The sequence below is a fragment of the Drosophila miranda genome, chromosome XL (genome assembly GCF_003369915.1).
Source record: "Drosophila miranda strain MSH22 chromosome XL, D.miranda_PacBio2.1, whole genome shotgun sequence".
In the NCBI taxonomy this organism is placed as follows: Eukaryota; Metazoa; Arthropoda; class Insecta; order Diptera; family Drosophilidae; genus Drosophila; species Drosophila miranda.
This window is the reverse complement of record NC_046673.1, coordinates 18157718-18182070: the sequence shown is the minus strand read 5'-3', so window position 1 is coordinate 18182070 and position 24353 is coordinate 18157718. Positions and strand designations below refer to the sequence as shown.

The 24353-nt window shown below is 44.4% G+C and overlaps 1 protein-coding gene across 2 annotated transcripts in view; it reads left to right on the top strand.

Moving 5' to 3' along the window:
* Positions 1 to 371: 371 nt before the first annotated feature.
* LOC108164567 (serine/threonine-protein phosphatase beta isoform) overlaps positions 372 to 24353 on the top strand; it is a 25232-nt gene continuing 1250 nt past the window's right edge. Inside the window, exons 1-3 of one of the 2 annotated variants that reach the window (XM_033390684.1) lie at positions 372 to 1118; positions 2994 to 3401; positions 23878 to 24225. In XM_033390684.1, the coding sequence (XP_033246575.1) occupies positions 1067 to 1118; positions 2994 to 3401; positions 23878 to 24225 (808 nt within the window). In that variant the 5' untranslated portion in view covers positions 372 to 1066. The remainder of the gene's footprint in view (positions 1119 to 2993; positions 3402 to 23877; positions 24226 to 24353) is intronic. The other variant, XM_017300385.2, reaches the window with a different exon arrangement.

Here is a 24353-nt window from a genome sequence, read left to right as displayed (position 1 = left end):
CATGGGACTTCTATGGAAAAACGGGCAAAAATTTTAGAGACGTACACAGTTGGCGCCTTTGGTAACTACATGAAAATGTTGTTAATATGTAGCAAATGTGTAGTTAGAGTGTAGTTACCATGCAAAGAAATTAATTTACTGGAAATTGTTGTTGACCGGTTTTGCTTAAACCTTATTTTATAAACACTCTAATAAAGATAAGAACTTAAAGCTTACGAGTCTTGTAGAAAATTGATTTAATAATCGGATAAAATAATGAGTTGAGAGCTCAGGGTCTTAGCCGGCTGGTAATATTCAGTCGAATATCAAAACCGATGGAATATGATGGAACTTGAATACAGTATTTGTACGGTATATTTTAAAATTTGTGACGTATTTGCTCAGACTGGCGCAGAGCACATTGACATTCGATAAAAATTGCCACAACTAAAAATATAATAAAAAGAACGTCGCGTCGTCTCGGGATCTATTCCACATCGTGCAAAAAGATACCGTCGTGCCGACGCTTATGCTTGCCTGTGAACGAACTAAATCGTAATTCTGTCTTTTTGGATCGGGCCACTATATTCGTGTATTAATGTAAATGGACCTCTTTCGCGTACGTGTGTACAATTTTTTTTCTGTTTGTCTGTGAACGAACATCAGTGAAACCCCCCGCGCCTAGCAGCAACAGCAACGGCAAGAAGCGGCCGCAACAACAAAACAAAAAGTGAAATTGCCTTTTGCGGAAACCAACAAAAAAAAGAGAAGAATTAAGTACAAGCGCACAGACACACTGAAGCAAGTAAAGATTGTTGTTAACGCAGCACCTTTGCGTGTGTGTGTGCGTGCGTAGGTGTGGTTGTGTGCGTATGTTGTTGCGTTCCAACCCAAAAACTAACAAAAAAAAAACGTTCCAATTGGAACCACCTGCTAAAAAGAACATCTGGCCCCCCCCAAAAAAACAGGCGGCCAAGAACATTTTAGCCGAATAGACCATTCCAACGGGGTCTAATAAAGTTTTTAGACAAAAAGCGAAACATCCGAGAGGCCGCCAAAGAAGAACGAAAATAAAGCGGCTACCAAAATGGGCGATTTCGATCTGAATGTGGATAGTCTCATCCAGAGGCTGCTGGAAAGTAAGTACCGTTCCCTACAAACCCCATATCCCATATCCCAGTTCCTGATCCTATTTTTTATTTTTGTATTGTGTGAGCGTGTGTTTGTGTGTGATCGAGAGAGCGCCGTATAATAAATGATTGCATTTTCTAATTATTGCACTTGGCTCGCTTAAATTGCAACAACGGCCCCATACTAAAAGCAACCACAACAACAAACTGCTGTAAAGGTCTCTCCCTCTGCTTTGACCATTTGAATTTGACTTTTGAATCAATTAATTTTAATTGATTTTCATTGCTTCTCTGAAAAAAATGCAAACAACAATAACAGTGCCCCAGTGCCAGCAGCAGCGGCAGCGGCAGCAGAAGTTCCATTTCCACCGATGGGGTTCGTGCTAGTCTCATAAGTTTTTACATAACCCTAACAGAGAGCGAGAGAGGCGGGCCATCAGGCAGCATCTCTCTGTTGCGATCACTTAACAGAGCTCTATTGCTCTCCCCCTCCCATTCGCACTCGCACTGGCACTGCCACTCTCTGATGAGTCGGATTCTGATGACGTCATTCCCCTCTGTCCAATGAAACGGAAAAACTGATAATGCGAGTGATTCAAAAGCAGAACAAAACCGAAACGAGGGGAACAGAACCGAATCGACAAAGAGAATGCGAGTCACATGAGTGCGATAAGGAAAGTCGTGGAGAAAAGAAAGGCGAGGAGGTAAACAGATAGAGAGCGAGAGAGCATAACTTCTACCGTTCTACGGCAGAGAGCCTGATCATAGAAAGTTGCGGAGAGGGGGGTGTCGTCTGGAAAAGAAAGAGAAGCGATAACCGTTGGATGGATTTTTTTTAGAGATGGGCGGCACGCGAGAATTTCCAAGGTAAAGATCGTGCCATCATCAATAAGGGAAAACCAGCAGATTAAGACTCAGCGATGGGCTTTCCCTAGAGATGGAATACTAGCAACAGATTGTTTATTTTGTTAGAGATCGTTGGCGTTGGGCGCAACCTTCCTCGAAAGCGTAGAAGCGCTAAATAGTTTATATTTTTCCTCCCCTTTTCATCAACGTTTGCCTCCCGCCATTCTCACTCAGGCCCTGCCTCTTGGTTGCCGCCTAAGCCGCTTAGTGCCTTTCCCATTACCCGCTTTGCAAGTGTTAGGGGCAGCTTCAGCTCTGGCTGACAGGGAAATTGCATTTCAACATTGCTCTTCTTCGGTTTCTTGTCCATTTCCGCAATGAGTTTTCCTCCCCCCCCCCCAAACAGAGTCGAAGAGGCGAAAAGGAAGGGCATTTGGTGACGATTAAAGATAGACACACAAAAAAAAAGCCATACCATCAAGGTCATCAAGTGGGCTAGGTCATGACAGCCGCCTCCGTCCATCCTTGACTACACAAAAATGTCATTAATTTTGATCTACTACTCAGAGTTTGTATGTATGTGGCGTCATCAGCCCTCTGTCATCCGAGCAGCAGAAGCATTTGTCAAATTGCAAATTGAAATGGAATTTTTAGGGCACTTTAGCACGGGGGGGGGGGGGGGGGGGGGGGGGGGGGGGGGGGGGGGGGGGTTCGTTCAGCCGTCAGCCCCTCATCATCTTTATCTTATCCCTTACCTATCGCTTTCTTAAGGGAGGAGGCGGTCTTTAAATCCTTAATCCTTTGTACGAAGATGGAAGGCAAATGTTTGCTAATTTTTGTCTGTGTGTGGTTGTTGTTATTTTATGTTCTCACCCACCCGAAGCCACCCCACCTCTCCACCTCTCCACTTCTCTCTCCTTGGTTCTGTTATGTATATTTAACCATATAATAAATATCTAAATGCATACAATGTGTGTAAAATATATGTACCTGTACTATGTATGATCTATGAAACAACGAAAAACGAAAAAAAAAAAGATTTCAAAAAACAAAAAGAGGCCGAAGAGCATGCCCAGAAGCTGCTCATCGCTCAACAATTGGCCGCTGCTGGTGGGGCGGCGGTTGCCGTTGCTGCCGCAACTGCTACTGCTGCTGCTGCTGCCGCTGTCGTCACCACCGCTGCAACGTCATCGTCATCCACCAGCACGTCTGCTGCCGCTGCCGCTGCCAGCAGCAGTTGTTCGGGTTCGGCGTCGGCCGCCACCACTCACGATCCGCTGGAGGATCTGACCGAACAGCAGCGACGCCTGCTGCAACAGTATTCGATATCGCCGCCCAGCGAAACGATGATATCGGCCGATGGCGATCAAATAACGGTGCATCATCCGCGCGAGGAGCCCAAGAAATCTAGATTGAAATTGCGCGACTTTTTCGTCGCCGAATTTGGTATTACCTGAAACCCCTTGATTACACTCAATGATGATCAAAATCAATCGTCACAATTTCTCAATCATCGTGTGTTGCCAATGCAAGCTCAAAATCAATATCCCCCATCCGCCCCCCCTCCCCGCACAACTGCAATCTCTTGGGGTATCGCTTGTACTTCAGTACCCCAGGATATACGTTCGTATCCCTCATTTTTAAGGGTATCCAATAGAGCTATATCGCTTTCGATGTTTTTATTTAATAATCATTAAAATCTTCTTTGTGAAAATCCCAGCCAGATTCATAGAATCCATAGAAAATGCTTACACGAACACGTGCTATAGTTTCCGTGACAGAAAGATGTGTGTTTTTCCGCAACTGCAATTGCAATTTCAATGACAAGCGCTTGACCACAATATCCCCCATTCCATACCGTCCGCTAGCCCTCTGTTATGCAATGCAACCACTTTTCCACCCCCTACACCCCAACCCCAACCCCAATCAAAATACGGAAAAATCTGAAATTGCTTTCATCTAATTGTTTTCACACGAAGCCAAATCCACAGTCATCAAAATGTAATGTGGAAGCATATTATATAAATCAAATTCTATGCTGGGGCCGGAGAGGGGGGGTAGGCAACAGACAATTGCTGTCCAAAAATGGAAGGAAGGAAGGAATCTCGTTGAACGCGACACGCGACACACGTTGGCTGGGGGCACAAACAGAATTTCCGCTGATAAACAATAATCATAAACTGTACAAAAATTGATTGGCGTTGGAGTGGCGGCGCGCAAGAATTTATTTATTTTTTTTTTTTGGATACACTCACTCGCAGATGGATGGGATCCTACCTGGGGTAGATTTGGTTATTCTCGGGCTTGTGGGTTGTTTTTACTACCAGAAATATGTTTCCAAAGTCGCAAAAGAGCTTCTGCTTTGGTCTGCTGAGAGCTTTGGGACAGCAGAATACCCTTTGCCATAAAAGAGGGCATCAAAAGGCCGGCCACAGTGAGAAGGAGAACGAAAAGCAACCAAAGAAATATTCACCAAAGACAAGCAGCAGCGGGACTTGCGACACTCTTCTCTCTCTCGCTCTCTGCATGTCTGTGCCTGCCTGTGCAAACAAGTTCATTCACGTGACGACTCTCTTGTTATTGTTGTGGTTGTTGTCGTCGGCATTTACACAGCTAATCAGCTGCAGTGCTGCCGAACTGAAGCACCGAAGCACCCGAAGAATAAAGCGAAGAAAGAGAGCGGGGCAAAGCAGAGCCGGGCAGAGCAGAGCCGGGCAGAGGCACTCAACGAAGGTTACAACTGCTGGCTACCCCACCCCCTCTCTGACCATTCTTTCGACACAATCGCAAAAGCGACGACACTGTCCAACAAAAGTCTTGCGAAACACTAGGGGAATGATGAAGTATTTTTAATAATTACTTTAATAAATACAATAGAGGAATTTAAATAGTAGCATTTGCTTTGAATTTATAAAAAGTAGACGCCTTGTTTTTGGTTTTTGCTGCACAGTGTTATTGATTGCCCTGCAGAGGGTTTAGAGGGGCTTAGAGCCTATCACCTTTCTGTGTCACACTCTTTGTGCCTTGAAGAGTAGTGTGCCAAGGTCCCCGTTCCCCCCCTACCCACACATACCACGAGTGAGTAGGCTGCTATTTAAGTTTCTGGCCTGGTTGGAAATGGTTTTATTGGTTTTAAAAAATATTCTCCCTGTTGGCACTCGGAAGGAAATAAGGTTTCGGAAAAAAAGGTTTCATTAGCATCTTTCGGGTTTTGATAGCTGAAAATAAAAAGATCCTGAAAGTTAGATGAAACCTTGATTCGATATTTTTTGGGTGTTTAAAAAGAAACTGTTGAGTGGGGCGATATAAAACGCTTTGAAACACTCGTAGCGTCTATAACTGTTTTGTTTCGGGCTCATATTTATATATAGATGATCCGTGACCTGCTTAGACGTTTAGATCGTATTGTTTTTTTTATCATTTTCTGACACCAATCGACACGAATTTCGTTTTTACCATGCGGTGATCGTGTAAAATCTTATTGAAGGACGTCCTACTATTACCAAAGGAGGCCTCAATCTCACGGTGTGTGACATGACGATCTTACTCAATCATTTCGCGCACACCATCGATATTTTGTGGCCCCACAATTGATCTTGGACGAAGGAAATCGAAGGCATGGTGCACGGTGCTTCGTCGATCAAAGTTTTCCAAAGGACAGTAAGTCCAATGGGTCAGGAACTGATAAGGCAGCCCTCGTTTGTAGAGTCAGAGTCGAGCCCCAACAATCCTTGTCCCAATGACAGTCCCTTCCACGTGCACGTGAAATATATCCTTCGTTATTTCTGATGCATTTCTAATGTTTGTATAATATTCGTATAATTGAAGTTGGTTCTTTCATTCGATTCCATTCCATCGTTCCATCGTTCCACCGCCACTCAGTATTGTCAGCGTTCTCGTGCTTTTGTTGATTTTCTTTCTTGGGATGAAGGCATCTTCTTCGGGTCTGTTTGCTGTGGGGTGCGGCGGGGCGCCACTGATTGAAAATAGAATTTGAATGTCATAACCTTCAGTCGAGTCAATCAGCGTACAGGGTAAATATACTCGTAATAATAATAATCGCAAGTGGAAGCAGCGGGGAGCGAAATGGGTAATGGGTAATGGAAAATGGCAATGGCAATGGCAATAATGGGATCAGGAATGGTAGCCAAACATTGCGTGTCTAAGGAGGATTCTCCTCCCTCTCTCTTTGGTCTGCTAATGCGCCTCTATTTACATTTAAGTGCTTTTTGATTAGCTTTTACCAATGGCTTTTTTGGGCATGTGAGTGCCACTACAGTTGCACGCACTATCCCTAAGAATCCGAGTGGCGTTGTCTCCCTTTTTGATTTACTATATCACTTCTCTCACATGCGATCTGTGACTCGTTTAGCAAGTACTTAGAGTCCCCCCTCCCCCCTCTCTCTCTCTCTCTCTCTCTGGTTTCTCGAATGACGAATGACGTTGAGACCACTGTGAACAAAAGATTATTTTCGCTTCGGGTGATAATGGGGTTTCATGTTTCCAGCTGCTGGGCGATCATCGTCACGTTTCCAGTCACTCAACTCTTTCATTCATCAATAAAAATATTCCCTCTCTCTCTTTCTCTCTCCCTGCTGTGGTTTCTCTTTTCTCTCCGTTTGCAGATCATCTGCTGATACCTAACTCCCCTCCAACCCCCCGTCACAATCGCAACAAGGAGGCGGAAGAACTGAATGGAACGGCTCTACCGCTCAAAGAAGAGGAACAGAACACGGTGGGAAGAGGAAGGGGAAGGGGAAGAGGAAGAGGGGGGTAACAAAAGTTTGTTCATTAAATATAGAAAGAGCAACAAAACTCACGCTTCATGCATGCTTGAGCACAGTGAACCCAAAAGCCCCCGAACGTGCAAGGCACACTTGCAAAAATTCTGAAAAATAATTAATTTCTTCGTTAAAAAAAAAATTATTCCTAATTATTCCAATTTGTGCATAGAATGCACTTCAATATTTCTTAACGTAAACCAAAATTTGGGAATATAATGCCCACAAAAATACCTTATTTAATACCAAAGCTTTTAATAAAAAATAAAATAAAATATCCTAAATTTGGGGGGGAATTTTGTAAGTAATTTTCTTTCTTTAAAATATTTTTTTTTTCTTTTTAAGAGTTGTCTTTTATTTATCAAATAATACTTAGAATACAATTTTTTCTTTTTCTTTTTTTTTATATATTTTTTTGTTTGCCATTTTTGGTAATGCATTTCTCTGAGTGTAGCCGTAATGCTACGGCAGTAAGCGCAGCAGTTACCGGTTACAGTTAATCCAACAACAACTGTAGATGTTTTTAATTACGATTTCTCTTCTCTTTCTTCACTTCTCTTTGTCTTTCTTTTGTTTTTTTAACAGAGTTACAACACTATAATTCTCACCAGGGTCCACAAGTGGCACCTGTGACTGCATACGTATGGCCCCTGTGCCCCACTGCCGTGCCCCGTAGCCTACTCAAATTTGAGGATGTAAAATGGCCTACTTTTGAATGGCCTACCCTGTATTTCTGTCTCATTGGTCTCTCCCTCGGGCCGTTACTCTTTTTTTCTCTACCGATTCCTTTCGGGGGAACATCTATCCCTGAATGCCGCTCTGTACACTGCCCCCCTGCAGTGCGCACCCTGTTTCTTCGTTGAGCACCACACCTTGTAGCACCCTGCCCTGTAGCACACCCTGGCTGGACTTTTTGTCACATTGCGTGCACTTGGCGAATAAAAATGAGCGACAAAAGAGAGGGATATAGGGAGAGGCAGAGAGGAGGAGGAATGCAAAGTGTGGCAGAGTCGTGGGTGAAGGGGAATGAGGGGGATGAGCAAGAGGCGTAATGTAGCTGGTGACATGTGTGTGCGTGTGTAAGGTTGTACTTTGAAGGTCACCCATGGGCGTTGGAGTGGGGTGCGGCTGGAGTAAGTAATACAACCAGACCATTTGACCCAAAAACAAAAACAAAAAGAAAAGAAGTGTACTTTCTCATTTGTTTTTTCTCTGGCGAAAAAAATACACACAGCCAAGACAAGAAAAGACACCGCGGCACCAGAGACCAACGGCACTAGGCACCAGGCAATAGGCTCTCTATAATAATACATTTGACCTTTTGGCTTACTTTTCTCTCTCTCTCTCTCTTTCTGTTTGTTCTCCTTTTTTGGTGCCCTCTCTTCCCTTTTCTTCGTCGAATTTCCCATAAGCGAACGGAGGGATTTTCAAAAGCACGCGAAAGTGAAACTTTTGAAGGAGTTTTAATTTAATTTTGAAATTTATACTGAAATATATATTGTATGTTGCATTTTGAAGTAAAAAAATGTCACCGCAATCGTTGCTTGAATTTATTTATTTTATTTTTACTTTGATCACTAAAAACAATTAATTCGCCCTATAATTGGTGGAAATGTTGAGTTTTGGCTTATTTTTCGTTTTAAGATAATTACAAAAAAAAAGAAGAAATTTACACGGGTCTAAAACAGAACAAAAATTATTTTTATTTTATTTTTTGTTGTTTTAAATTTACTATTTTTTTTAAAATTTAATTTATTTTACAATATAAAAAATTTCTAAAACAGAAAAAATGGATTTTATTTTTTTGTTAAGTTAAATTTTTTTTTTAAATTTATTTTATTTTTATTTTAATTCATTTTATTTTAATTTGTAATTTTAGTCACATTGGCCCAGGTCGTACATTTCTAGGGTTAATAAAAGTAACGAAATTGCATAATTTTTTCTGAGATTTTCTTTAGACAAACGCATAAGGGCATTTCCGTGGAAATTTAAACCGAGGCCAAAAAATTAATAGACAATTAAAACACATTTCCATTTTGTTTTTGTACCGATTTTTTTTCCGAATTGATTGGCATATAATTGCAGTAAATTTGATCAGCAAAAGCGATTGCTTTTTCGGTATTTTTGGGTATTTTTATAGTCCTGTTTTCCTCTACCATTTTCTCCTATAAGAAAGATGTTTCTTGATGAATGTTTTTCCTCCAAGTCTATCTTTAAAGTCAACTTTTTTTGTTTGTTAAGGAAATATGAAGTGATTTATGGGAGAATGTGAGGTGATAAAGTGACACGTTCGCGACCCGTACTTAATTCAATTTGAAAACAGGGGGAACGTTGTGAGTTGACAGACATGGCTGAATCGACTCGACTATTGATGCTGATCAATAATATCTATACTTTATGGGGTCGGAAATGCTTCCTACTGGGTGTTACACAAATCACCACAAATCTAATATACCCCAATACTCATTTTGAGTATCGGGAAATACATAGACATTTTGTGAGTACAATCGATCTTTATATAGTTTTTGGACAATGCATTAAATGATTTATATTTTAGAAGAGTTATCTTTTGGGACCCCCTATTGAGAACCCTCTTTGAGCGGTATATTATCCGAAAACCCAAAACAAAACATAAACAGACGTCTCTTGGTCCCTATATCCCTTCAGTGTGTGGTGTGTGGTGTAGTCCAAAGGTCACGCCTCCTGTGTCACACCACCCAACCGTGTGACAGTGGGTGTTTCAGTGGAAAGTTTCAGTGCAATTAGGGTTCCATATTTGTTTGCCTTTCTGTGTGTGTGTGTGGGTGGGTGTATGGGTGTGTTGAATTTTCAGCTTTCGTACCTTTGCAAAAACACAAAAACACAAAACGCAAAACGCAGTTAACGCCTCTTGAGTCTTTGACGTCATAAGGGGTGGTCCGTGTCCCACTTCTTTACCGAAAACTTTTGTGTGGCGTTGTGTGCGGTTGCCCATGATTTATGGGGCCCACACAGACGCTGACGTCGACGCAATGTGGGATTGCAATTGGCATGACGTGTAATTTCACTTAGGGCAAAAGCAACTCTGTGTTCTGTTCCGTTCCGTTCTGTTCCGTTCTGCTCCAGCCAGGCGTTGCCACCTTTTTGAACAGTTCTAATTGCTGCCAGTACCCCCTACCCTCTACCCAGTACTCTCTTCCGTCATCTCTCTAAGTTCCCTGTGTGTGCATGCAATTTTAATGGCTCCCTTGGCTCCCTTGCAACATTCATGAGACGCAGACGGCCCTCTGAAAATATAAATCAACAAAGTTTCTTCCCATCGAGGGTGGGGAGGGGAAAAGGAAAAGGGGGTCAGTCGGTGCCAAATGTCGCAGCAGTCGCACTGCATAAAATATGACTTGGGCACCGCATTTCATCGATGGGTGTGGGGATGGCGGCGGACGGCGGACGGCGATCCCCTCTCCATTGCTCTGGAGCACGTTCTTCGACTTTAAGACGATTATGGGAGTCCCCAAGAGGCGAAGAAAGCCGAACCCAATATGCCCTTAATTGCCCTGTGCCACCGACGCCCCACCACGACCCACCTCGCCCCACCCCGAGGCTTCGCCAAGAGACTTGTTTATTGGGAAAGTTGTGGAAAATGTTCAATTAATTTTAAGACGCACATTTCCTGTAGATATTCTCGTTTCTCTACAAACAGAATTTTAGTGGGGAATGCAAACCAATAATTGGATTCATTTTAGAGTAAAATTGTAATGATTTTATATAGAATGGTTGTTAAGAGATGTTTAAGTTTTAGCGGAATGTGAGCTCTGTATTTTTTCACTTTAAAGCGAATAAATGTGATTTGGAACAGTGGAACTGGAACAAACTTAAAATAAAGAATAAATCCCTTTGCGTAAGAGACATTTTTAGAGCGAATCAACAGCATGTCCGCATGTACCGCATTGTAACAGTGGGACTGGAACACACTTAAAATAAAGAATTAATCCCTTCGCTTATTGGACATTTTTACAGCGAATCAACAGCATGCACCGCATTGGAACAGTGGAACTGAAACACACCTAAACTTAAGTTCCACCATCGAACCCCGTCTATCATCTTCTTCTTCCCTAATTTCCGCTATAGATTCTTCTCCTTCTCTTTCTTCCATTTTTCCATCTGTTCCTCCAAGTTTCAATAGAAATTTTCCAATCGCACATTTTCTTGGCACTTTTTCTTGTTTACTTGTTAGATGACCTTGCACCAGTTTACCGCTAAGCCATTGCTCAACTTTTTGCACCCCCCCTTCCCCTGCCTGCCCCTAAATAGCGACTCCTGCCCCCACTTTCCCAGCACGTGTCTGCAATGAATATATGTATATTTGGGCTTATTTTTATACCAAAAAAAAAAGAAAGAAAAAAAAAGTTTTCGGTCAAGAAAGCCATGTACCTTGACCTTTAGGGCTTTTAGAGCCCCTGCGAGCTCCGACATTAGAGAAAAGTGGGCGTGGCCTGGTAATGGCAAACAAATGAGGGGATTCCGGTGTGGGGCGGGCCGCCATTATCAAATGTGCGAAAGCGGCAAAGCGGCGCAACGGCAAAAACGGAAGAGAAGAATGGGTGAATGGGTGGCTGCAAAGGACATTAAAGATCCCATTTCTGTAAGCCTTGAAAACGTACGTCTTGCTACATATTTTCATCTAGAGAAAATTCTTGAAATGCCTCGAAAAAAGTTGAATGAAAAGAAATACTTTATGAAATTTCAATCGCTTTTGGCCCTGGCTAAGAGACAGGCTAAGGCTGCACCCAAGCCACGCCACGCCACGCCACTGGGGAAGGGCAGCGGGAATATGCCTGGATACAGGGACACTCCATACACACACCTCCCACGGCTTTTCACACTCTCACCCTGAGCTGTCGCCTGAATGTGATGTTGAAAAATTAAACAGCGACAAAATGTGAAAATTCAATGAGAAAACAAGAAAACGGAAGGTTAACTTTTGGGGACAACGATGTGTGAGAGAGAGAGAGTACAGAAGATGAAAGGAAATGCAACAGATTCCATAAATGGAATAATTGGAAACGAATCGATTGGAAAAGTGCAACTATTTGGAATGGAATGGGAGTGGCGAAACGAAACAATAGGTAAAGGATTGAATCAAGTGAAACTGGAACGAAGGAAATAGTGCCACCATTTGGAATATGAAACAGGTACAGAATGGAACAATTGGAAACGAATCAATTGGAAAATTAAAACTATATGGAATGGGAGATAATAAATGTTAATTAAATAACAGAAAATGTTGGCATGAAACTGGAACGAGTGGAAACGAAACTCTGGTAATAGTGGTTCCACCATTTGGACTTTAAAACAGGTACAGAATGGAAACCCATCAAGTGGAAAATTGCACAAGAAAATTATCGTATTAGCGCATCCCTGCTTATCCCTGAAATATATGTATAGACGCCGAAGGACTCGTCCATTGAGGGGTGGCGCGTGTGGCCTGGCTATTGTTTTGTTGGTGTTATGATTCTTAATTAGCAAATAGTCAGATGTTTGCACAATTGTTTGCCCAGCAAGAGATTCCGTGTCGAATTGTTTAAACAGCCGCGAGAGACGGCGAATAATTGAGTGGAGGCGCAGCGCGATAAGTGCTAACAATTCAATAAGGATGGGGTTGGGGTTGGGGTTGGGGTTGGGGCAAAACAAAACAAACTTTAAGCTAAACAAATAAATACCCAACACAAACAAGGGGGAAATATCTCTACAATCCTTCGAATGGAATCGACTGCAAGAGCCCTAGAAAAATGCTGGAGAACAGATCTTCCACGGCCAGAAGCAAACGCAAATTGGGTTAATCGAAGACCTTCAGGCGTTCAGTGGAAAGCAGAACCCCAGCAAGACAATATGTGGAAGCTCGCCATTACTCATACGCCCTGTAGTACCATGCCAGAAGTAGATGTTGTCGCTGGCTCAGTGCTTTTGAAAGAGAGGGAGAGCATAACACTCTTTATTTGGTGTTTTGTAACATTTTCGACTCTTGAAAATTCCTTCCTCCTAATGGAAAAATCATAATCGTTTCTATCCTGGCCTGCCAGAAAGATCTGAGTTCTGATCTGATCGGTGCATAAATAATTTTTTGGCAGAAAGGCAAAGCCAGAAAACCCGCAATGTTTATTATTGCTGCCAGAAAATGGATTGCTCGGCGACGGGATGCTCAAGTGAGCGAAGGAACAGCAGTACCGAGGGTATATTCGAGGGTTTTCGAGGGTGTATTCGTCTGTGGGCATGAAGATCGAAGAAAAGTCAGTAGATATAGGGCTTAAGAGGTGCATAGGCGCCTATCTATCCACTTATAGGCACATATGCACCTCTTAAGACCTTAACATTGCAGCATAGCCCTCTTAAAGACTTTAAATCTTACAAAAAAATTCCCCGAAATTCCCTTATCTTCAGATATAGCCTTGGAAATGGCCAAATGAAAGGCCATTAAGGCCGGAAAGGCCTTGTAGATGCCGCCTGATAATTGTATTTTATATAGTTTAAATAAAATACTCTACCGAAATGGCAAATCTGCCAGAGATCTGTGGGATCTTTGAGGGTATTCACTGTCTCGGCCTTTTGCTCTTCGTTGTGTGGCCGTTGTTTTCTCTCTCTCTGAGGTTCTGGTGCTCTGTTTTTGTTGTTCTTAATGAATGGGGAATGAATGACTATTTTTAAGGTCGTTTTGAGTCTCTGGTGTGTGTGTGTGTGTGTGTCTTCCAATTATTGGCGATAAGATAAGTTGGAAAAGCGCTTACAGCGAACAAAATGGAAAACAGAGACAGCTACATAGAGAGAGAGACAGAGAGAGAGAGAGAGAGAGAGAGAGACACACATGAATCAGCCCAAGGCGGGGGACGGCTGTCGGTTGTCGGTTGTCGGTGGGTGTTCGGGTTGGCCAACAATTGGCAAAAGCTTCCGCCTGGCGTCCATGACAACAATCATAACGAGTCGCTAATTAAGCAAAAGCTTTGAGTAAATAAAATGGAATTTGTACTCGCCGCAGCCCCCTACCCCCCACATTTCTACGGCTACGAAGAATCCCTTGAAAGTTTTTTTGTTTTTTCAGGGAATGCCAGAGCTTGGGAATATCACCGAAGAGACCCCAGATGGTAGCCCTCTCCCAGGGCTAAGAAATGTTAGATATACCATCCTAAGTTGAGGATTGTTACCCTCTAGCCAAGATCTGCCAAACACCTTCAAACATCGTCGATTGGCTGCCCTTTCGTTACTTTTCCACGTAATCCTTGGGGTCGATCAGCCTGCTGTTGTTTCTGGGGTCGGTGGGGGGGTGGCCTGTGGGATTCATTAGGCACCGCTCGATAAATGGCCAACGGGCGACAGCGTCCGAGTCAGATGTTGGGCAAAAAGCAGCACAAGGCAGAAGGCAGGCGGCAGAAGGCAGGAGGCAGAAGGCAGAAGGCAGGCGGCAGAAGGCAGGAAGGAGGTGTATGTGATGAGAGATGAGCGGGGCTTAAGAGAGGGACAGAACTCTACTGGCAAAATCGATCGCACACTGCCAAAGGAGGGGCGGGGCGGGGTTAGAGGGGGGGTAGAGAGCTGGCCGAGCGCCATGCCATGTCTCTCGTTTCGCTCTTCTTGCCTTTTGCTTTTCTTTTGAGTTTTCCATTTTCCAATTTGCCAGAAACACAACAACAACAACAACAACAACAACACGAAACGACTGCTGCTGTATGCTAAAAATAAATGTTTATTTTATAAGATTTTTTCCTCGCTTTTCTTCGGTGCTTTTCCTCCGCTGTTTCCTTCGTTTTGTTTGCCGCATTCAATGCGTGTGGCAGCAGGAAGAAAAGGGAAGGCAAATATACCCGAAATATCTAATAGATTCCACGCACTGGCATTCGTCGAATCCCTCGTTATATTTGCATTCGAATAACATTCAGCCACATGCAGGGAATAATTCCAAACAGAATGTATCTGAATGATTTGTACAGCGACCAACACATGAGAGGGTTTTTCCATGGAGGAGTACATCCAAGGTTTCCTTCTGAACTCTCTCTCAGCTCTTTCTCTCTCCCAGCTGGGCTTAGCTTCGCTGTGGGTCGAGGACAGGCCAAAAGGGAACTGCCGCTTGTTTCTGCTTTAAACAATATTATTTATTTATTTATTTCATTCATTGCTTTGTGTTTTCCCCCTGGGGGCCGCTTCTGTTTGCTGCCAAGTCGGAAAATTGATTTTTATAAATAGCGCGCATACGCAACGTGGTACGCACTGAAGTGTGGCAAGCACATGTACCAGCCACTCGTCGAGTGTTCCATGTGCAATGCCTGCCAAAAGTCGCACAAATTTCATTCGATTCAATTTCGTTTTTTACTCTACTAAATGAGTTGATGATTCTCTTTTCTCTTTTCTCCGTGCACTTTTCCACTTTGATTCAATTGAGTTTTTGATTGAAATTCGTTTGAGATTTTCCCATTACTTTGCCACTTTCCACTTTCCGCTTTCCGGGAACGCAATGCGTTTTCGTTTAATATTTAATACGTTTGATTGGCCTTTAATTTTCTAGTCTAGAAGCCAGGCCCACAGCTATCGAGCACAGAGCAATCATCCTGGCAGCTGATAGAGCCCTTAGACAGGCTGGTACGTCTCGGAGGGCATGGTAATTGGCCAATTACTAGGTCCGTTACTCATAAATGGCTTCCCAGCGCGATGTTTGTGGCATTTTTTTTAGAGATTATTACCCCAAAACGAAGGGCCAGGCCTTCTGGAAACTGAAGATTTCTCTATCATTTGATGGCAATCGATCAACTAATTGTTACTGTTGCTGTTTGGGGCTAAAATTCCTTCACTTATTCGATATTTTTAGTGGGCGTCTATTCAGGCCATCATCTAACCGGATTCGTGGTAATTCGTGGCATCGGAATAATTGGTTATTGGGTGGAAAACTATACATTTTCTTCTGGGCTGTAATGAGAATCGATATTATCGTTAATCGCCACCTTTTGTGTTTATCGAATGCGTCAATGATCGATGCGATGCATTGAGGGGCTGATTGGTTGGTAATTGTTATCGAATTTGTCAATAATCGATTTCGATTATTATAGATGCACTGTCTATTGGTTTGAAACGATAAATATATCGATTAATTTCATTTGTATTTAAATTAATTGCTGAAGAAATTATAGATCGTTGAATCCATGTACCATATATGTGGAAATTATCGATAATCAATATTTTCTGTGTTTATCGAATTCGTAAATGATCGTTTGGGCTTATTTGCGATAAATTGACGTACTGTTTGGTTGATATTTGTTATCGTTTTTGTCAATGATCGACTGCGATAATTTTCGATGCCCTATTTATCGTTAAAAAATCGATTAATTTTATTTTAGTTCAAATTAATTCAGCAAAAATTGTAGATCGTCGAATCTATGTACAATATATGTGCAGATTATTACTTTCTGTGTTTATCGAATTCGTAAATGATCGATTGGGATTATTTGCGATACTTTGACGTACTGATGGGTTGTTATTTACTATCGAATTCGGTAGTGAACGATTGCAATAGTTATCGATGCACTATTTATTGATAAATGAATCGATTAATTGCAGTAAAAATTATTGAACGTTGAATCTTTGAACAATATATGTGTATATATATATATGTATAGATGTATCTATGTGTAAATGTATCTATGTATCTTTTGTCTGTGTACCTCTAAATCGAATTTTGAACTCATTTTGAGGCAAATAATTTGTATACTCTCGTACTCGTTCACCGCTTGGTGGTATTTTTAGAAGAATCTCCCCATTCCCCATCCTCCCCATTTCCCCATCGTATCATCATTGTTTCTAGCGCAATGTATTTCCTTCCACTTTGTTTGGTTTTCAATTTACGAGAGTTTTTCTGGTCAATTTCGTTTACAATTATTCCTACACCCCCCCCACACACCCGCCATAAAATTCCAATAAAATGCCAATTGCTGCTCCGAGATTCGATGGCGGGCCGTGTGCCGTGTGCCGCGTGCCGCCCGAGAGTACGGATTACGCATACGCCATGTGTGCCATGCAACCCTCAGAAATGTTTAGCTTTAGCTGTGATGTAAATGCCGTTATAATCAGCGCTAATGTGCTTAAAAAGGGGGGAGTGCTGACGGGGGGGGTGGGGCCTTGGTTACCTAATGAGTGGCGCCCCAGGCCATCATCGGTTCGATTTTGGTGCAACTTTTCAACGGACGTTTCTTTGCTCTTGGCGTTTTAGCATTTTCTGGTCAGCCAATTAGTTTGGCCCCTCCCCACCCCCCCAGGCCCCTTCTATTTCTGGGTCAATGTTAAACGGAAGTATTTACGAAAGTTGATTTCGACCGCTTTTCTTTTTTGGTGTAGGCCAGGGGGAGGGGGAGGGCTTTCGAAATCACTTGAAATCACGGAATCACCTTTCCACGAAGGTGTGCGGAAAATTTGCATTTTGGATTACAAGTTGTGGGTCACCCAGCTCTGGCTTTCCCTCGCTCTCTCTCTGTCTCTCTCCCCCTCGTATACCAAAATGATTTCGATCAAAGTCGTTTCCTTTCCGTGAGCAACCGTTTGGGGGGCTTTCATTAAACAAAAGTTGCCGTAAATTTACACAACAATCGGCTCTACCCTAAACCTGGTTTTACCCGTTTGAAAGTGTTGGAATTTCGTTCTAAGGGTTTTCCACTGGGAATCCTAACTCCTAACCGAAGCGGTTGAAACGGTCGGGAAGTCCTTCGGTCTCTCTTTCGGGAAACTCTTCTCCGATCGCCTTGGAACTTGTCCGATCTTTATGGAGATTTCTTTCGTAATTTCGAAAATGTGCGCACGTTTTTCAAGCGAAAATTTGATTGAAATGGAACGGAATTGAATTGAATTATTTGATCCCCGCCACCGTCCGAAGTGGGTCAATGGAAAGCGGAAACATTTACGGAACCGATTCGCATATGAAATTTTGGTGTCTGCCCGGCATGCAAAAATGGAAATGGAAAATTTCAAATGAGATTTTCTTGCACTTGTCCTTAATCAACGGACAGGCAACCCTGGCCCCGTCCCCGGCCCCGTCCCCGGCCCCGGCCCCGTCCCCGACCCAAAAGCGTTCATTATTCGTTGTCTGTTGTTGTTGTTGCTATCTTTTGCTTCATTTGCTCGAATTTCAACTTGAGCACGCAAAAAGGTGGCTCCCCCCTTACCAGAAACGGGGCGTGGCAGTGCAAAGGGAATGGAAATTTTGTGCTTGTCAAAGCATTAAAGCCAAAGGTCATGGAGGAGGTGGAGGAGCCACGGCCTGAGCCTAGAGTTCAAGTTGAGGCTGGTCCTGGTCCTGGTCCAGATCCGCATGCCCCCCTCCCCCTCCCTGAGGGGGGTGGGGGATGGCCGACCAACCTGTTAATTAAATTTTAAGCTTACCTTCGCTCATATTCGATGAAAATGGAAAATGCAAAATGAAAATGGGATCCCATTTGCGGTCTGGTCGGACATGAAATCATTAACGTGGCTAAATGGATGAATGGATGGATGGATTGAATGCTACTTTTGGGCGGTGTCCGGATCAATTTAAGGCGGTTTGATTATTGCCCCGAAATGCGATTGCAACGGTAAAGCTATTGCAGAAAGAAGGGAAGAGGCGAAGAAGGGAAGTCCCCGTTCCTTTGGGATCCTTTGATTTCATTTTCAAGGCATCATTTCGCACTTGTTTTGGATAACATTTCATGGGTTGATTTCTGATTTTTGTCAGTGGTTTGGGCTGTTAATCGTTTCACTACGGTTTGTGAAGCGTTTGAGAAAAGTTAGAGAACTGTTTGAGAAGCGTATGAGGACCGATAGAGAATCTTCTGAGAACCGTTTGGGAACTTTTTGAGAACCAATTGAGAACCGTCTGAGAACCTTTTCAGAACCGTTTGAAAACGGTTTGAGAATCGTTTGAGAAGCGTTTGAGAGCCGTTGGAGGACCCTTTGAGAATCTTTTGAGAACCGTTTGGGAACCGTTAGAGAACCGTATGAGGACCGATAGACAACCGATTGAGAATCTTCTGAGAACTGTTTGAGAACCTTTTGGAACCGTTTGAGAACTGTTTTAGAATCGTTTGAGAATCGATTGAGAACCGTTTGAGAACCGTTTAAGAACCATTTCGGAACCGTTTTGGAACCTTTTGAGAACCCTTTGGGAACCGTTTGCGAACCGTTTGAGAATCTTTTTAGAACCGTTTGAGAACTGTTTGAGAATCGTTTGAGAAACGCTTGAGAACCGTTGGAGGACCCTTTGAGAACCGATTGAGAACCTTTTGAGAACCATTTGAGAATCTTTTAAGAACCTTTTAAGAACCTTCTCAGAACCGTTTCAAACTCGATTTAGATCTTGGTTACGGAATATACCTTCGGGACTGCAACCGTTTCAAAGCTTACCCGTTTCAAAACCGTTTCAAAACCGTTTCAAAACCGTTTCAAAACCGTTTAATGCTTTCAAAAGTTATCCAAGAACTCGCCGGGTTCTGATTAGGCATCCAGACTCTTAAAGGGATTTATTGGTAGGATAACCGATTCACAGCCCACCCGTTTCCGAACCGTTTCATATTTTAAGGGATCTTCAATTTGGTGTATCGTCTGGTTCTTGCCAGAGATGTTTTGGCCATTTGCAGGACCGTTTCTAGAGCCCTTTTGTGATACACTCGTACTCGTACGTACAATCTAGCATTTCCCCCGTTTGTTGGGGCCTCTTGGAGGGGGGATGGCGGTGGATGATAATCCACCGAAAACCCTTTGCTCCGACACCGACACCGGCTTTGGTTTAACGCAGAAATCCCTATGGGAATACCCTCTAGAATCCTCCTTCCCTTTTTTTGGTGGGGTGTGTGTGGGGGGGGGGGGGGGTGGATGGTATGGATTCTCTGCACTTAATTTACTTTTGCAAAACTTTTTCCGCCTGTCTTTCTGTTTCTCTTTGCCTCTTGTGGAGTCTCCCTCTCTCTCCCCTCTTGCTCTTTGCCCCGTGTGGAGTCTCCACCCCTCCCCCTCCCCCTCCCCCTTGGATGTCCACAAAGTTTCATCTCTCGGCAGTTTTCCTATCTAAATGGCTTAACATTTTCATTCAGTTCCTTCCTCTGCAGCCTCTGCTCCCCAGATCCATCTCTAGATTCAGTTTTGCTAAGCGGAAGCTTAGCTCCAAAGTTTGCTACCTCTGCAACGCAGTGGCACTGGGGCATGGGGCACGGAGCACGGGGCACGGGACGTGGGGCAGGAAAAATGTTTAACTTCTGGCAGCGGCTGCTCCACTTTTCCCGGCTCTGGGCCCCTGAGAGCTAATCGGGTCATAAAATGGCAGGCGCAGAGTTTCCTTCAGTCCTTGCCCCGGAGGGGAAGGGGGAGAGGAAGGGGGGAGGGGCTCACAAAGTGCCGACACCCGGGACTCCATCAAAAGTCATCAGAGAAGAGAGGAGCCAAAGGGGGGGAAATGATGAATTCTGAAATTTCATTCGAAAATTAATGAATGAAAGCCGCTGGAAGGATACGTTGGATCGCTGTCAGATCTGGCTATACCCACCGTAAGTAAAGCCAAGTCAATCACGGATCCTCTATTGAAGACTCCTGGTGTGGCTTCTGGTGGTATTTGGGAGCTCCTGCTGGCTTCTGGTGGCTCCTGGTGGCTCCTGCTGGCTCCTGTTGACTCCTGCTGCCTCCTGGTGGCGCCTGCTGGCTCCTGGTGGTTCCTTTTACCTCCTGCTGGCTCCTCTTGGATCCTGTTGACTCTTGTTGACTCCTGTTGGCTCCTGCTGCCTCCTGTTGGCTTCTGTTTATCATTCATTTCATGGCGGATATCCCAGATCAGCCTCGAAAGTTTTTTCTGCCTGCCTGGCACTCGATGAATGCCATCAAACTGTTGCACTGACACCAGACCCACATCCTGCCAGACTCATTTTTAATTCTGGAAAAAAGAAAGGGTAAAACGGGTAATGAAAGGAACGGGATGATAGGCTTCAGAGTGGAGAAGGGGCCGAAACAGGAGACGGAGATGGGGGAAAGCGAAGCGAATTGTTAATCGTGATGAACCAGTTAGAGATGTGACAGGAGCAGATGAGGCCGGAAGTTGGATGCTGCACAATGGCCCACATCCTGTGGCACTGTGGCGCGTGGGGTGGGGGTGGGGGGTTGGCTGGGCAGATTGTTACGTGATGCTCTGCGCCAGCGTCTCGTCATGTAAAATGCATGAAAAACAAACATGCGCGTCTTTTTTGCTTACGCATAATGTTATGGCACCGCCCACCGCCCACCGCCCACCGCCCAACCCCCAGCCTCCCCCGTTCCACCCCCTTACTGATGTCTTCTTTATGCTGACAAATGCCTGACAGCCAAAGAGGGAGGCGGCAGAATGATTGCGGAGTGGAGAATTGCGGAAATTTGCATAAAAATGAAAAATGAAGAAAGCATATCTCTCGCTCTCTCTCTCTCCCGCTATCTACCATCTCTTTCTCTGTGTTTTTGTGCCACATGTGTGTCATGCCGCCAATGTTGTAGCGTCAGACAACAAGATGTGGCATGTGGTAGCCTGTGATTGCAACAGCATTTCGACAGTTCGACTACCCGACGATAGAAGCTGGAAAACCATCGGAAATGTGACTCAAGAGTGACGCATCATCAATGGACTTCCATCCACTGCCATCCGGAGAACAAGTCTCAGGGAACAGCAGAGGGCACAGCATTTGGAAGTCCTTGCTGTCGAACAGGGATCAGTGAGGGATTTCCAACGATAGTGGCGATGAACGGACATGATTAATGCATCAGATGTTCAGAAATGCATTCTATAACGATAGCTGACGTATCGATTGGCCATGAATTTAGCTCAATACTATTCCCATTTGACGTGACTGTTTTCGGGTCCGAGTGGCGATGCTTCGATAGGTTCTGAGCCGATTATATTTAAGACGGTGCGATAGTAAGCAACGTATCAGGAACACCTGAAACATGATACATGAGACACTATGCTGGCGCACAAGCGAATGACCGAGAGTGCAAAAACAAAAGACATACAAACCCCGTATGTTGCTGTGGAAATTTATGCGCAAGCGGAAGTAAATTTTTGTGGATAACTTTGGGTTTCACCTACACTTCCTTCTCCTGATCCTCCTCCTCGGGGGCCATTAAATTATGCGGCATCCTTGAGAGACAGACAGACAGAAGGCGGGAGGAGAGAGAGCGTGTCGAGGCCTGTCGCGGCTTCCCTGCCGCATAACATAAATGGATTCCACTTTTCCACGAAGATGGAGTGCATGAACCCCTTTTGGCCTGCATAATTTACGACGAAGGACCACGATCCCGCAGGATGATGCCGCAGGATGGCATGGGGACTATATGCTAATGCTAATGCGAATGCTAAGCACATGCTCCCTGATGCTGCCTGAAGCAGGAGAGTGCACAAAAAAAAGTTCACAAAAAAATGAACTTTGCACCGCATTTTCGCATTTGATTAACTGCCTGCCATCTGCCATCTGCCATCTACTGCTGTGGTTTTTACCCTGATTTTGCGGAATGATGAATGATGGTAGCCTCCCTAGTGATAAATGGATGTAGAAATATACTTTGTAGGGGAGCTGGAAGCATCTTGGAATCCATCAGCTATGAAAAACCCATGCAATCTGTACGATTTGCTAAGAAAAGCTTACATTCATTCACTATCCGGCACTTGTGGTACTCGTTATTCGTTACTCGCTACTCGCTAGAGCGGGGGAACATTGTGAGCCTTACGACTCTCGCTTTCCTCCGCCAGAGCGCGCACACTGCACGAGGAGAGTGTGTGAGCGAGAGAATGAGCCAAGGGCCGGTACTCGTTATTCGTTACTCGTTACTCGCTCACCCAATGAAAAGCGAGTGGGAACACGACGACTCTCGCTTTCCTCCGCCAGAGCGCGCACACTGCACGAGGAGAGTGTGTGAGCGAGAATTTTTGGTTTGAAGATATTTTTAGGTATTTTTTCTTCGAAACTTTTTCAAAAATATGGCAACATTCTTCCAGTTTTCCAGTCTTCCAGCTCTCCAGTCTCTTCTATTAATTTTAAGGCACGTACTTCAATTAGAGTGAAATATCCCATCCAATCCACCTATTCACACACAATCAATTCCCTTGGAGGACTCTCAGCACATCTCGAGAGGCGGGCGATAGATTCAATTGGGCATTAGCCAGGAATGGGAATCACAGCTGCTGCAGAGTGCAGCTGGCTGACGCTTTGGGGCATTTGGAGGCGGGCTTTTGTTTTGTTACACAAACCCTTTGCCACATCCGGCAGCAGGTCCTACTGGTCCTACTGGTTCTACTGGTCCTTCTGGTCCATCTGGGCGGTGCTGGAGCTTCCGACCCAAATCGAGATTTGGCACACAACTTTCGAGCGGGGGCTGGGCTCGCTTGGGCAGCATTTTTCGGATGATATGCAAATTTAATTAAATTTTTGTCTGCACACGCACACAGATGCGACCTAGTTGTTTGTGGGAGGCCTGGTGGGGGCCTGGTGGGGGCCTGGGTGGGGGATAGGGGCCATAGAGCTGCACAAAATTAATTGCAGGAAAGTGTCAGGGAGCGTAATCGTCTTCAGGCAGAGACAACTTGCAATTATCCAGAGAACAGAACAATGGAAAGGGACTGGGAGTGGGACTGGGACTGGGACTGGGACTGGGAGTGGGACACATGCAGCAGTTGCACATTTTTTGCAGCGGCAGAGAAGGACTTTTTTGAAGGTCGCTCGGTCGTTCGGTCGTCGCCTCACGCGCGCATTCATAATGCGCCACAAAGTAGGCAAGGCAAGGCAAGGCAAGGCATTGTTTGTGGCATTGTTATACATATCTCAACCCACACATATCCCACACACGTAACACACACACATCCCACACACATATCAAGCCTTCTCCGTCATTTGTCGTACTGTGTTTGTCCTCTCGTCGAATCGTTTCGTTACGTGGTGCTCGTTTGTCCCCCGTCCCCGTCCCCGTCCCCGTCCGCGTACCCGTACCCGTACTCGTCTGTGTATTTTTGCCAGAGTCAAATCTTAGGTTAAGCTAGAATCCACTCAAACATAAACACACACACATATCTCTCTCTGTGTATATCTAGTCCGATCTCCAGTCGAATACCCAAAAAACTAACTGAATTTTTTCCCCAAAAATAAACCATTTTGCAGTGCGCAGCTGTCGTACCGGCAAACAGGTGCAGATGACCGAGGCGGAGGTGCGCGGCCTGTGTCTGAAGTCGCGCGAGATATTCTTGCAACAGCCCATACTGCTGGAGCTGGAGGCGCCGCTGATCATCTGCGGCGACATCCATGGCCAGTACACAGACCTGTTGAGGCTGTTCGAGTACGGCGGCTTCCCGCCGGCCGCCAATTATCTGTTCCTCGGCGACTATGTGGATCGTGGCAAGCAGTCGCTGGAGACCATCTGTCTGCTGTTGGCCTACAAGATCAAATATCCGGAGAATTTCTTCTTGCTGCGCGGCAATCATGAGTGTGCCAGTATTAACAGAATTTACGGTAAGTTTGTGGAAGGCATTTGGTTTTTTTTTTTTAATAAAAGGGTGTGGACTGTAAGTGGAACGAGTGTGGATTGCGTGTAGAAAATTCAAATGTATGGTATTTATTTTAATAAATAAATGCGATGA